At 40.3% G+C, this 13,528-nt stretch overlaps 1 protein-coding gene across 1 annotated transcript in view; it reads left to right on the top strand.

Annotated features, from left to right (window-relative positions):
• The window catches only part of LOC145397115 (ionotropic receptor 21a-like), a 114,301-nt gene extending 101,014 nt beyond the window's left edge, over nt 1-13,287 (top strand). The window contains exon 11 of the mRNA XM_080270316.1: nt 13,042-13,287. Coding sequence (XP_080126442.1) covers nt 13,042-13,287 — 246 coding nt within the window. The remainder of the gene's footprint in view (nt 1-13,041) is intronic.
• Nucleotides 13,288-13,528: the final 241 nt, after the last annotated feature.

The following is a 13,528-nucleotide window of genomic DNA, read 5'->3' as shown; positions in this document are numbered from 1 at the left end:
TAATTTAACGACCTAACGACCTTTGAAATCGATAAGCTGATTTACTGTTGGCCATACAAGGATTCTTCATATACCAATCAAAAGCGCATAAAAAGTTCTGTCAATTCAACTCATCAGATCTTTATACTCCTCCCCGTTTGTGCACGGCATCTTTTCAAAATCTGAATACAAGAGAACTAATTTTACCTAATTTCCTCACCTAGTATCATAGTTAGATATATAAAAAACTTACGCATTTCAGTTCAAGACACATCTGAGAGTTGTGTGAACTCCAAAAATATAAGATACAAGGCATTTTTTAGACTACATAAATTTTTAGCAATGGTATTCTGTTTACCCTAATTTGGAAATAATTCGATAATCTACCGATTTTCAGTTGTGAGGTACCGATCGTTATCTTTAATAGCCCTCTGTATGTGTGCCAAATTGCATTGAAATTGGACGAAATCTATCGACACATTCAGGGCAACAACCGGACAATCCCATTAATGGTGGAAACGACTGCTGTTATTCCACCCAAATCTGAACTGAAGTGTGTTTGCCATAGTATTACGTAATACTTGGGCCGTACCACCTAGAAAATTCCTGTCTCCTGAGAACTTTCACAGAAATTCTGTTTTAAACTTCTCACATGTTATAGCTTGCAAGAACTGGTCTGATTTGAGGTAATTCCCAGCTAGGCAGTGTTCGTGATTTACTCTGGTTGATAAAGTAGCTATCTTTTCCTTCTCATATGTGATATTATTTTCTAACGAAATATTGCTGACATTCATCTATCACTGTCTGAATATCGATTCTTTCTCAGTACCTGAAAAATTTGTGAGATTTATATTTCATGGTATTATACACTGACACTGGATAAATACAGGAATTTTGTGGAGAAGGTACCACACTGCTACTTGCTCCCTCTGTGTTAGCCATCTTTACTGGATTTTCCTTGCAATTGTCATTTATAGGTACTTTATATGTTTTTTTTTTTTTTTTTTTTTCTGGCCTGAGTACTCTAGGATTTAAGTTGTCAAGATTATAATACGTGCGTGGTAAATTTATATAAATTTCACTGTCTACATCTGAAAACATTGACCAGTTATCATCATTATTTACTTCAGAATCAATTACATCTGTCTGCTGTTCTTTATCTACTCTATCAGTTTTTTTTTTTTTTTTTTTGGATTTCTGCTTGTCCCTGTGTCTCTGATTGTGTTTGGTTATTTGTGTTTTGCTGATCGTTTTCTGGTACTTGTTTTGGGCTATTCGGCGCTGCTGATGGTGTTTCTTCTTTCAGTAACTTTTGGGGGATTGAAAACATAATGATACTAAATCACATTTCCCAGTTCTCTTGATTACACACACACACACACACACACACACATCAGTGTAGTTTGTGTATAGTTGGTAATACTGAGATATAAAAGTTATATGCTGGAGAAATATAAGTGAATGGTGATGATATTATATATATATATATATATATATATATATATATATATATATATATATATATATATATATATATATATATATATATATATATATATATATATATATATATATATATATATATATACATAATGTATATGTGTGTGTGTGTGTGTGTGTGTGTGTGTGTGTAATCATCATCATCAGCCATTACAGGTACACTGATGAACAAAAGCCTCCCCCAACCTTCTGCAGGAATTACTTAACTTAGCCGATCTTTTGCCATGTTTTCCCTGCAAATATCTCTATCTCATCTCTTGACCTCCTGTCTGGTCTTTTTCTGCTATGCTTACAATCTTTTGGTGTCCAGTCAGGCAGCCTCTTGCTCCATCGGATATCTGTTATTCTTGCTACATGGCCTGCTCACCTCCATTTTTTTTTTTTTTATAACTTCCACAATACCTTTGACTTTAGTCTGCTCTCTCACCCAAGTTGATCTTTTCCTGTCTCTTAAAGTTATTCCCAACATTGACCTTTCCAATGCTCTCTGAGAACGGATTAATTTATTTTCCATTGATTTTGTCAGTTTCCAGGTCTCACAACTGTGCATCATAGGTGGACTTATACATTCGTTATAGTCTTTTTGTTTCATATAAACTGGCAAGCTACCTTTCATAATGTCTCTGTGTTTACTGAAAGCTTTCCAGACAACTGTAATGCATCTTTTTAATTCGCTACCATGATTTTTTGTTAATTTTAGTATTTGCCCGAAGTAATTGTACTCCTCAACTTTTTCAAGGATATCTTTACTAATTCTGATAACGCTTTTGGTGTATGTGGATTAAACATTAGTTTTACTCCAGTTCATCTTTAGCCCTACTTTGAGTCTTTCTCTGTTGAGGTCATTTAACACCTCTTGCAATGCCTCTGCTGTTTCTGAGATTAGGACTGTGTCATCTGTAAATCCTAAATGGTTTAGCATTCCTCCATCTGTGTTCACTCCTTTCTTTTCCCAGTCTAGCTTCCTGAAATTACTTTCTAGGCATGCTGTAAATAATTTTGGGGAAATTGGATCTCCCTGATGCACGCCCTTATCAGTCTTAAATTTTTCCGAGTCATTATGTAATTTAACTGTAGCACTTCACTCTTTATATATGTTTTTGATCAGTTTTACAATGTTCTCATTCACTCCTTGTTCTCTTTATAATTGCTCTGTGCTCCCCTGAGTCGAAAGCCTATTCGTAATCAATAAATCGATAGAGAAGTGGCCTGTGGTCCTACCGGACCCAGGTTCAAATCCCCTCTGGGGCAGGGACTAGTTTAAGGATTAGAATTTCGTTAAATCAGACTTTACTGATCTACCAGAAGACCTGCCGACATGTCGTAAAAATACCCCCGCTAATACCAATACACCGTTCCTGTATGAGACAGCCCAAGCATGTAATCAAAATGCACGGTGGGTGTTAGCGCCGAAGTGGTGACATGTAGAGGTGTATGGTATGTAGGAGAACTACTGGGCCTTGACAGAAGGCTGTGAAGCCTATGCCCAGAGTCAGACACACACACACACACACACACACACACACACACACACACAAATGTTTATTATATTCTGTAGTTTTCTCAGTTAGCTGATTCACTGTGTGTAGATGGTCAGTAGTCAAATACCCGCTTCAGAATCCTGGCTATTCACGAGGTTGGTTTCCTCCTAACTTATTATTCTGTCGGTAAAGGCTTTAGTGAAGGGTTTGTAAATGACTCATAAGAAGCTAATGGGTTGTCACAGGGTTTTTAAAGAGTATGCAGTATTAAAGAATATTATTCAATAATACTTAAGAACAGGACAATGAATTGTCTTGTGAAAATCAAGCAATGATTACTTTATGCCAGCTTACTTCGCCGATTCTCTAAGGACGAGAATTTATAAACTTTCTCAACAGTACACAGCAGAGACTAATTATTCACACGTGCTGTTTATTAATACTGTTGGCCTCTGGAGAAAATGACTCCACCCCTGACAATCAATAATGCTATTAATGATAAACAGGTTCTTGCTGGTGCAATTAACTCCTAGATGGCACAAAGGATTTAAGTTAATAAAAAGGACTGGCCTAAGTACCAGTTGTGAATAATGCAAAGCGTTTATGCAAACTAGGAGCTATAAGTGAAATAAGCATGTGGAGAAATAAAACACAAATTAACATTACATTAAGCTCAAGAAAATGAACTGTTAATTTATTGATTAGAATGAGATAAACTTACATTACATGTTTCAAAATGAATTCAAAATAAGATCACACTCACTCGGTCACTCAAAAGCTAAACTCTTAAACCTAGGAAAAACAAAAAGACATACTGGTCAGAGAGTGGACTAAGTGGATGACTGGGCGTTGTTGCTGAGGAAGGACGCTGCACACGCTAAGCCTCTCGCCAAATCACACTAGATGGGAATTCAGGAACCGGACAACGGCGGCAGCGGGAACTGGGAGGCGGCTAAGGAAGGACGCTGCCACACACACTGCTAACCTGCTTCCACGGCGCTCAAATCCTGACTGACTTCAAATCGTGAGAGAGAGGCGAGTGTTGAGCCACACTTCGTAACGGCTAGAATGAGCGAAACACACCCATAACAAATCACTCAGCGGAGGTGCTAATGTTGCACACAAAGACGATCACTTATGAAACAGTGAAAAATGGTTCTGAAAACACTCCCGATCGGGTGAATACGTGGCGGTTGACTGAGTGATACATACTGGGATTCCACTAGAATTTGTGCTTTCCCACCAAAGTTTAATGTCACTAGTTTATTTAAATACTATAGAAAATCGCGCCGACTCGTGACATTACGCCCCATCAAAATGAATTTTTTTTCTCAGGGAAAAAAAATTTCAATATACATACATATAAATCCTAACTCAGTCACACAAGATTCACAGTGTGGTGTGTGCATCCCATCCTGCTACAGGAGAAAGTCACAGTCGCCAGTGAGCGAAAAAAAAACTCTTATTTACGTTAATAGAAGCAAGCTTGAGGGAAAAACTCCGTGACGACGGTGAACAATCCTGTACTCAGGTCAAACTGAGCGAAAAATTCGCTACATTTACATTAACAACTAATTGTTATGTAGCGTGATGTATATAATACATGGTGTAGGTGTGACAGCTGTTGTTTAACTGTACCTAAGTGTAAAATCACGTAATACAAATTTATAGTAAATATTGACGACGAGGCAGAAGAGAAGAGGCGGCAGCATGCGACAGGGATGACCAGCTGATCTGCATGACAATGCTGCACCCACCAGCTGCACCTGCGAAAGGAATCGAGGTGGAGCATCAAAAGTGTCATTTCTCTCTCTCTGCCTAGCAATCAGTACTTATGTCATTATTAACCAGGAAACATAGTCTTAGGATTTACAAATCTCTCAGGACCCTTGTAGTTTACTGGTTAAGCTAACTTATTAACCAGGAAATGTGTCAGTTCTTGAATTGCTCAAATCTCTTAGAACGGGCAGTTTACTGGTTAACCTAACATTATTAACCCACCGCGTCCCGGAGACGTGAATTCACATCCTCACATGATATGCACTCATATCCCGGAGATGTATGCGGCAACATTGCAAGGTCCCTAATTTGCACAATTTTCAATTTTCACGAGTGATTTCGCGAGTGATTTTTGGCACTTATACACGGGACACCTTCCTCTATTCCTCTACAAGATGCCAAGCAGGGACAATGCCTTAAACTGCATAACCTCTCCCACCCCCTGCACGCCATTGTCTCGGCAATTCACCTGTTACCAGTGACCTGGCCAATAAAGACATTCAGGGCCAGAGTGATTCCCCAATCGATGACAATGTGGAGGACAAAGTTTACATAGCATTAGAGGAAGAAACAGTCAGAAATGATGATCAGGTAATGTGCGAAAAAAAGGTCAGGAATGGTGATGAGTTAGTGAGTGAAACAATGCATATAATGCCTATATTACTGTTTGAAAACCAATATACTCTTGTACTACATATAAATTCGTACCAAGTAAATAAATAAATACTGTTTATGAGTGGATAAAATAGTTACCCTCTCATAGAACTTTTCTTTGGTGCCAGCCTGTTAGAAAACCCAGTCAGGTAAGGAGGTATTCGTACCTGGATCGAGTATTTTAAACCTCAGGTGAGCAATTTCTCTATGGATTTTCGATGTTTCTCACCAAAAGCGGATGTTTGAACCAAAAAAAAAAAAAAAGGTCCAAAAATGTCGGGACTGGGGCGTACCACTGCCCAGAAAACGTTGGGATGGGGCGGGTTAACCAGGAAACGTGTCAGTTCTTGAATTCCTCAAATCTCTTAGAACGGGCAGTTTACTGGTTAACCTAACTCTACATTTACAATTAATGACAGGAAGCTGAGAGTCCCTATACAATCTCGGGCACGTCACATTTTAACACCCACCGTGGGTGTGAACTCTCATGTGGATAATGTGCATTCTCCGGGAATCCTGAGAGAGGCCCACAGCTCGAGACGTTCCACAAGGTAATTCATACACAGCCCCGGACTGTCTCTGCGGGGTTCTTGAACTTCCCCCTTAACTTATGGTATACATGTACGTACAGTCCCTGGACATACTGTGTCCTATGGGGCCAATGGGTGAGACGTCAGGTCTGCACCCATTTCACCACTGCCCTGTCCCTCAACTGACTCAGAGATTACAGGTGTGGCTTCAAACAGCACAGGAAGGACATGTCCCTGATTGGTGTTACATGGACACATGTTGCAGGAACGCACAAAACTATCTATCTCTCGTCCCATCCATGGCCAGAAAAAGTCAGCTCGGATACGGCCCTGGGTTTTCCTTTTGCCCAGGTGACCTCCTGAGGCTGAACAATGACCCCATTCTAACACTGCTTGGCGGTACTTGGTGGGAACGACAAACTGCAGTCGAACCTCACCCTGGGGTGTTCGTGACTCATGGTAGAGCCGTCCTTGTTTATGAAGGAACTTGGCTTGACCTCCCCGTGAATACTTTATCACTCTACCCTTTTGTTTCTCCGCACGGCAGCAAGTGTCAGGTCAGAATGTTGTTCTTGAGCAACAACTTGGCTACACATCAGATCTTGCGGCAATGTAATGGTCACAGAGGTGACACAATTTGGAGCCTCAGCGATGGCTCGTGTTACTGCAGCTGAAGTCTGAGTAGCATTATCTTCGGTGCAACTATACTTGGTACCGGGAATATTGCGTATGATAAGGTCAAATAAAGGTTCTGACGTGACAACTGCGACTGTCATGCCAGTGTAAAATGGAGATGCCACCTGGATATGTGCCTCAGGGAACAATCTCACTGATCCATCAATAAGGTTAGCTTGGATCTGTCGACCTGTGTACTCATGCCGAACTAGACTCTGCCTGACAGAGCAACCTAAAGACCCATTGTCTCTCAGGACCTTCACAGGAATGCCTCCTACAAACCCTGGCTGAACAAGGAAGGCACTGTCATCTGTGGGAGGGCCTGTGGAGGAAGCAGCTAGCCACTGATTAGGCGGCTGTATAAATGATGCGGCAAACATGGTGCCCTGAAAATTAGATACTTGAGGGTTCATACTCACTGTCGGGGGAGATGGAGCATTGACCTCCTGTGGCAGTGTTCACTATCGCTGTGGGACTAGAGAACTGTGGGGAAGTACCCATACAGGTAGGGACGACACCACTGTGCTGCTGCTGAGGAATGAAGGCTGTGTTTGCCTCCTGCCTCCGAGGGGCTGGTGCTGAAAAGCACAGTCCCGATGGTTGGTTGCATGGCTGATACTGCTGTTGGTTAGGGTACTTGTAATACCGCTTCCACTCAGGTTTCTGAGTGTTTTGCTCCTGGTCCTTCCTCTGTGGTTCTGGACCTTGGCCATTATTCAGAGAACGGCCTTGTTGCTGGGGTTCAGTCTTAGACGATTTCCCAGATTTATCAAGTCTCCTGTTCCAGGTATGCTGCTTGCAAGTTTGATACCCGTATGCAGTGAAAAATGCATTAGCCTTCTTCACCATTTGACTGGCATCCCTTACCTGGCAGATCTTAAGCTGAGCCCTAAGTTCAGTAGGCCATGACTTTTCTAGCTGCGTGCGCAGCATAAGGTCGATTATCCTCTCACGTGTGGAAGGAGTTTCATCTTTCTCCATCCACTCATCAAAATAAGCAGTAAGCCGGTCAAGAAACTGAATGGCAGTCTCTTTCTCCTGTAAACGTGCCCTCATGAACTGACTCTTGGCCTCGCCAACTGTGAGACCGTACGCTTTGACGAGTGCGGTCTTCATCATCTCATATGTGAGATTGTCTCCACGAATTCTGTGGAGAATATCGAGGGCAGGGCCCTCAAACAAGCTAAGAAACTGCAGCCTCTTAGCTGCCTCAACCAGTTGGTAAAGTTGAGCCATGTCTTCAAAACGAGCTATGTATGGCTCGATTCGCTCACCTTCCTTGTATGGAGGAAGCTTGATGTGTGGGGTCGCCATAATATGTGCAGGGATAGCGATCGTGGAGCTTGGGCCAGCTGCACCAGATGTGTCTGAAGCCAAGGAATCTCGCTTGAGCTTCAACATTTCAAGTTCATGTTTTTCGTGTGCTTCTCACTCGGCACGTTCGTGTTCTCGTTCTCTGTCTCATTGTTCACGCTCGTATTCGTGTTGTTCTCGCTCTTGTACTAATTCGAGTTCGCGTTGTTTTTGCTCGTATTCGTGTTGTTCTCGCTCGTGTTCATGTCCTCTCTCATGTTCTTCATGAGCATCTTTCTCATGTTGTTGCTCGTAATTAAACCGTGAGAGGACGTAGTTTTGAATTTTTGGGGGGTCACTAAGCCCCATATCTCTAGCTTCCTGTACATAGACGTTGGCAGCCATGATGCTAACTCAATCTAAGTGAACTAGCGACTCAGTACTGACTGCAATTTTGCAGAGAAAGATGCCAATAATCGAGAATTAAGAATATAGGCACAGGTTAGTGGTGACCAGTTTTATCTAATTAAACTGGTAAAGAAAGAAAATTAAACAAACAACTGACTGTGAAAACTATTACATAAATTAATAAAAATGAATTAATAATCACCAGTAAAATAGTGCCTCTAGACTTTAATGATAAATACCTAAGTATGAGCGAGTGAGTATTATCTCATGAATAGCTTTAGAGCTAGGAGTTAATATCCTGGTGGGGTCGCCAAATGTCATGGGGTTTTTAAAGAGTATGCAATATTAAAGAATATTATTCAATAATACTTAACCCGCAGCATCCCATCGACGTTCTTTTACGTCCACACGTTTTGTCACTGCCAATCCCATCGACGTACATAAACGCGAAAAAATTGCAAGGTCCCTAATTTGCACAATTTTCAATTTTCGCGAGTCATTTTTGGTACGTATACATGTGACACCTTCCTCAACAAGATGCCAGGCAGGGACAATGCCTTACCCAGCATGACCTCCTCCCCCCCCCCTGCATGCCATTGTCTCAGTAATTCACCTGTTATCAGTGACCTGGCCAGTATAGCCATGTCATGCCACGGTATGAAATTCAGGGCCAGAGTGATTCCCCAATCAATGACAATGTGGAGGACAAACTTTACATAGCATTAGAGGAAGAAACAGTTAGAAATGATGATCAGGTAATGTGGCAAAAAAAGGTCAGGTATTAGTGAGTAAAACAATGCTTATAATGCCTATATTACTGCTTGAAAACCAATATACTCTTGTACTACATATAAATTCTTAACAGTAAATAAATAAATACCGTTTATGAGTGGTGTGAAATAGTTATCCTCCCATAGAACTCGTTTTCTTTGGTGCCAGCCTGATAGAAAACCCAGTAAGGTAAGGAGGCTCTCCTACCTGTAATGAGTATTTTAAACCTCAGGTGAGCGATTTCTCTATGAATTTTCGATGTTTCTCACCAAAAGCGAAGGTTTGAGCCAAAAAAATTTTTTTCCTAAAATGGTCGGGATTGGGGGGAGTCAGTGGTGGAAAAGTGGTCGGGATGGGGCGGGTTAAGAACAGGACAATGAATTGTCTTGAGAAAATCAAGCAATGATTACTTTATGCCAGCTTCGCTGAGTCTCTGAGGACGAGAATTTATAAACTTTCTCAACAGTACACAGCGGAGAATAATTATTCACACGTGCTGTTTGTTAGTACTGTTGGCCTCTGGAGAAAGTGACTCCACCCCTGACAATCAATAATGCTATTAATAATAAACAGGTTCTTGCTGGTGCAATTAACTCCTAAATGGCACAAAGGATTTAAGTTAATAAAAAGGACTGGCCTAAGTACCAGTTGTGAATAATGCAAAGCGTTTATGCAAACTAGGAGCTATAAGTGAAATAAGCTTGTAGAGAAATAAAACACGAGTTTACATTACATTAAGCTCAAGAAAAAGAACTGTTAATTTATTGATTACAATGAGATAAATTTACGTTATTTGTTTCAAAATGAATTCAAAATAAAGAGATCGCACTCACTCGCTCACTCAAAAGCCAAACTCTTAAACCTCAGAAAAACAAAAAGAAATACTGGTCAGAAGGTGGACTAAGTGGATGACTGGGCGTCGTTGCTGAGGAAGGACGCTGCACACGCTGAGCCTCTCGCCAAATCACGCTAGGTGGGAATTCAGGAACTGGACAACGGCACCGGCGGGAACTGGGCAGCGGCTGAGGAAGGACGCTGCCACACACACTGCTAACCTGCTTCCACAGCGCTCAAATCCTGAGTTCAAATCGTGAGAGAGAGGCGAGTGTCGAGCCGCACTTGCTAACGGCTAGAATGAGTGAAACACGCCCATAACAAATCACTCAGCGGAGGTGCTAATGTCGCGCACAAAGACGATCACTTATGAAACAGTGAAAAATGGTTCTAAAAACACTCCCGATTGGGTGAATACATGGCGGTTGACTGAGTGATACATACTGGGATTCCATTAGAATTCACAGTTTCCCACCAAAGTTTAATTTCACGAGTTTATTTAAATAGAAATTCGCGCTGACTCGTGACATGGGTCGATAGTTACTAAGATCTTTTGAGTCACCTATTTTGTAAAGTAAAATAAATATTGCATTACACCATGTTTTGGGATTTTTTTTTTCTATATTATACATTGAGTAAATAAGTGAGCAAGCCTATTTAGTACTCCTACTCTTGCATCCAACAGTAAATCTGCTACTATTCCATCTCCTCTCCGAGCCCTCCCTCTTTTCATATTTTTAAGAGAAATATTTACTTCGTCTGGTGTTACCTAAGGTTATTCACTTGTGTCAGCTGAAGAGTTAGCTATTGGCACTATGGTCTTCGATGAATACAGTTGTTTGAAAAATGCCTCAACTCTCTTCACCATCTTATCTGCATTTTATGACTTCACCGTTTTTGTCTTCCAGTGACGTAATTTTGTTGCTTTTCTTGTGCCATTTTACTTCGGACGTGTTTCAGACTTTTTCCTGTTTTGATGGTTTATTTTATCTGGTCCATGTTTCTCCTTTTTTCTTCTCTTTGTCTTTTGTTGATAAGCTTATTTAATTCTGCTCGTTCTATTTCATCTTTGTTTTTGCTTCCATTCCTTTTTTTTTTTTTTTTTTTCCCATAAGCTCGAGTGTCTTTTCTGAACACTTCTTGGCATTGGTTGTATTAGGTTTCTCTACTACCTCTGCTGATTCTCTTAGCACTTTTGTTAGTTTATCATTCAGCTCATCAGTGTCACATTCAACATTACCTAGAGCCTGAAGTCTGTTCCTTATTTCCAACTGAAAGGCAGCTCTGTTTTCATTTATTTTTATTGGGCATATCTCTTTATATTTAATCATCTTTTTTCTTTCACTTATGAAATTCAGTCTTGCTGTGCAACCCGCCATTCTATGGTCACTTCCTATATTTACTTTGTTGATAACTGTAAAATTTGTGATTGTGTTATTCTTATCTGCTATAATGAAGTCGATTTCATCTTTTGTTTCTCCATTTGGGCCTCTCCAGGTACACTTTTTCCCTGTTCTTTTGTGAAAGAATGTGTTCATTATTCTCATGTTAAACATTTGAGCAAAATTTACCAGCATTTATCCTATTTCTTTCCTTTCTCCCACTCCAAATTTTCCCATACATGCTTATCCATTTTTCGACTTCCCGACTTTTGCATTGAAGTCTCCCATGGTTATAGTATATGTGGTATTTTCTTCTTCCATAATCTGGGAGATGCCAAAATGTTTCTATTTTGAGAAGCTGGTGCATGTTACTTTTAGGGTATATTATTTGCATACCAGTGCTGCTCTGTCAGATACACTGCTGGATTTAACAATGTTGTCTGCAAGACTTCTGTTAATTAGAAATCCTACACCAATAACTCTTTCATTTTGTCTTCCTCTGTAGTAAAATAGGTGGCCACTGTCTTCAAGCTGAATGTCTTTTTCTTCTTTTCTGTGGGACTCGCTGAAACCAACAATATCCCAACTAATGTTTTCCAATTCAGTCATTAACCCGCCGTGTCCCGGCAGATTTTTCACCAGTTTCCCTCCACAGTCACGGCAGATTTTCAAAAAGTTTTTTTTTTTTTTGGCTGAAACCTCCACTTTTTATGACAAACATTGAATATTCAGAGAGAAAGTGATCAGTTGAGTTTAGAAATACGGTAGAAGTAAGAGTACCTTTACCTTGTTACAATGTTCTCTCAGGCCAGCCTTGAGAGAAAACGTTTTCTCTGGGAGGGGTAGCTATTTCAAACCATTCATAACTGGTTAGATATTTTTTTATTTGGTACGAAATTATATGTAGTACAGGAGTATATTGGTTTTCAGACAATAATATAGGCGATATAAGAGTTGTTCACTTCCTAAAAACATCAACATATGGCACCTTCTTTTACGAAGTTACCGCCTCATCACTTCTGCTTGTTTCTTCCTCTGGCTTATTTCTTCCTTTGTCCTCTCAGGAATCACTTTCGCATTGAATTTCATCATTGGAGAGACTGTTGTGCGACATGTCTTTACTGGCCAGGTCACTGCTAACTATATATATATATATATATATATATATATATATATATATATATATATATATATATACACATATATATATATATATATATATATATATATATATATATATATATATATATATATATATATATATATATATATATATATATATATATATATATATACCCTCTCACACACGGTAAGTTTCAGTAAGTTTTCCGGCGCATGACTTCTTTATCTGCGAAGCCGCCCGGCCTGGCAAGGATGTAGAAGCCTGGCTAATTAAATGTTAGTGCAGACACTTTCATGTAGTCATATTAAATTACTCCTATTTCTGTTTCTTTACTGTGGAGAGGATGGAGATGAGAGACTGACGAGGAGAGTGTATGTGAGTGAGGTGGAAGGAGAAAGAGGGAGGGAGAGACAGAGGATGCAGTTGAGGGATCTAGTGAATATGTATATAACAGAGAGGTGTGTGAGCGACATGAAGGCGATTTGCTTGTGGCCGTCCCTTCACGAGCTTGAGGAGTCTGGTTATCGACTGATAGATAGACAGATAGAACTTTCTTATTGTACGACTAGACCAAAATATTACAGACGTATTCCAAAGGGTTTCGCATGATTTAAGTTTTTTTCTAACTCTAGGCAGGACTGTATGACAAGTGGCATGAGGATATATTGGTGTTGGCTCGGAGGCAGAGTCAGGCAAGAAGGAGGAAGGCAGAGTTACGTGGTGAGGTAGTGGAAGACCAGGATGATTCAGACTCCAGCAACACCCTCAGGCCCCTCACCCTCTCGCAGCTGCTGGCACCCATCGTCCTCTTCACTGTCGGAATGACGGTCTCAGTACTCTTATTCCTTGTAGAGCTTCAGCTGCCTAACACATTTTAACTTACAGGTAGATAACATTCCTGGCCCATTATCCCCGTTCTGCACCCTATGTTTTTAAGTTTTCCTGTCATCTGAAAAATTTAATCTTTTCAAACAGGGAAGGAGATAAAGTAGTAGAAAAGTTAAAGCTAAATCTGATCTCTCTAGTTTGGAAACCCTCTCCTAAACATATTAAAATATTCCAGCAGTAGCGAGAATATAATGCAAATGTCGTTCTGGTAGTGTCTGGTTGAACTACTAC

The sequence above is a fragment of the Coenobita brevimanus genome, chromosome 40 (assembly GCF_032717465.1).
Source record: "Coenobita brevimanus isolate Jiangsu-jjx chromosome 40, ASM3271746v2, whole genome shotgun sequence".
NCBI classification, from domain to species: Eukaryota; Metazoa; Arthropoda; class Malacostraca; order Decapoda; family Coenobitidae; genus Coenobita; species Coenobita brevimanus.
The sequence above is the reverse complement of the archived record's forward strand: the minus strand, read 5'-3'. Positions and strand labels throughout refer to the sequence as shown.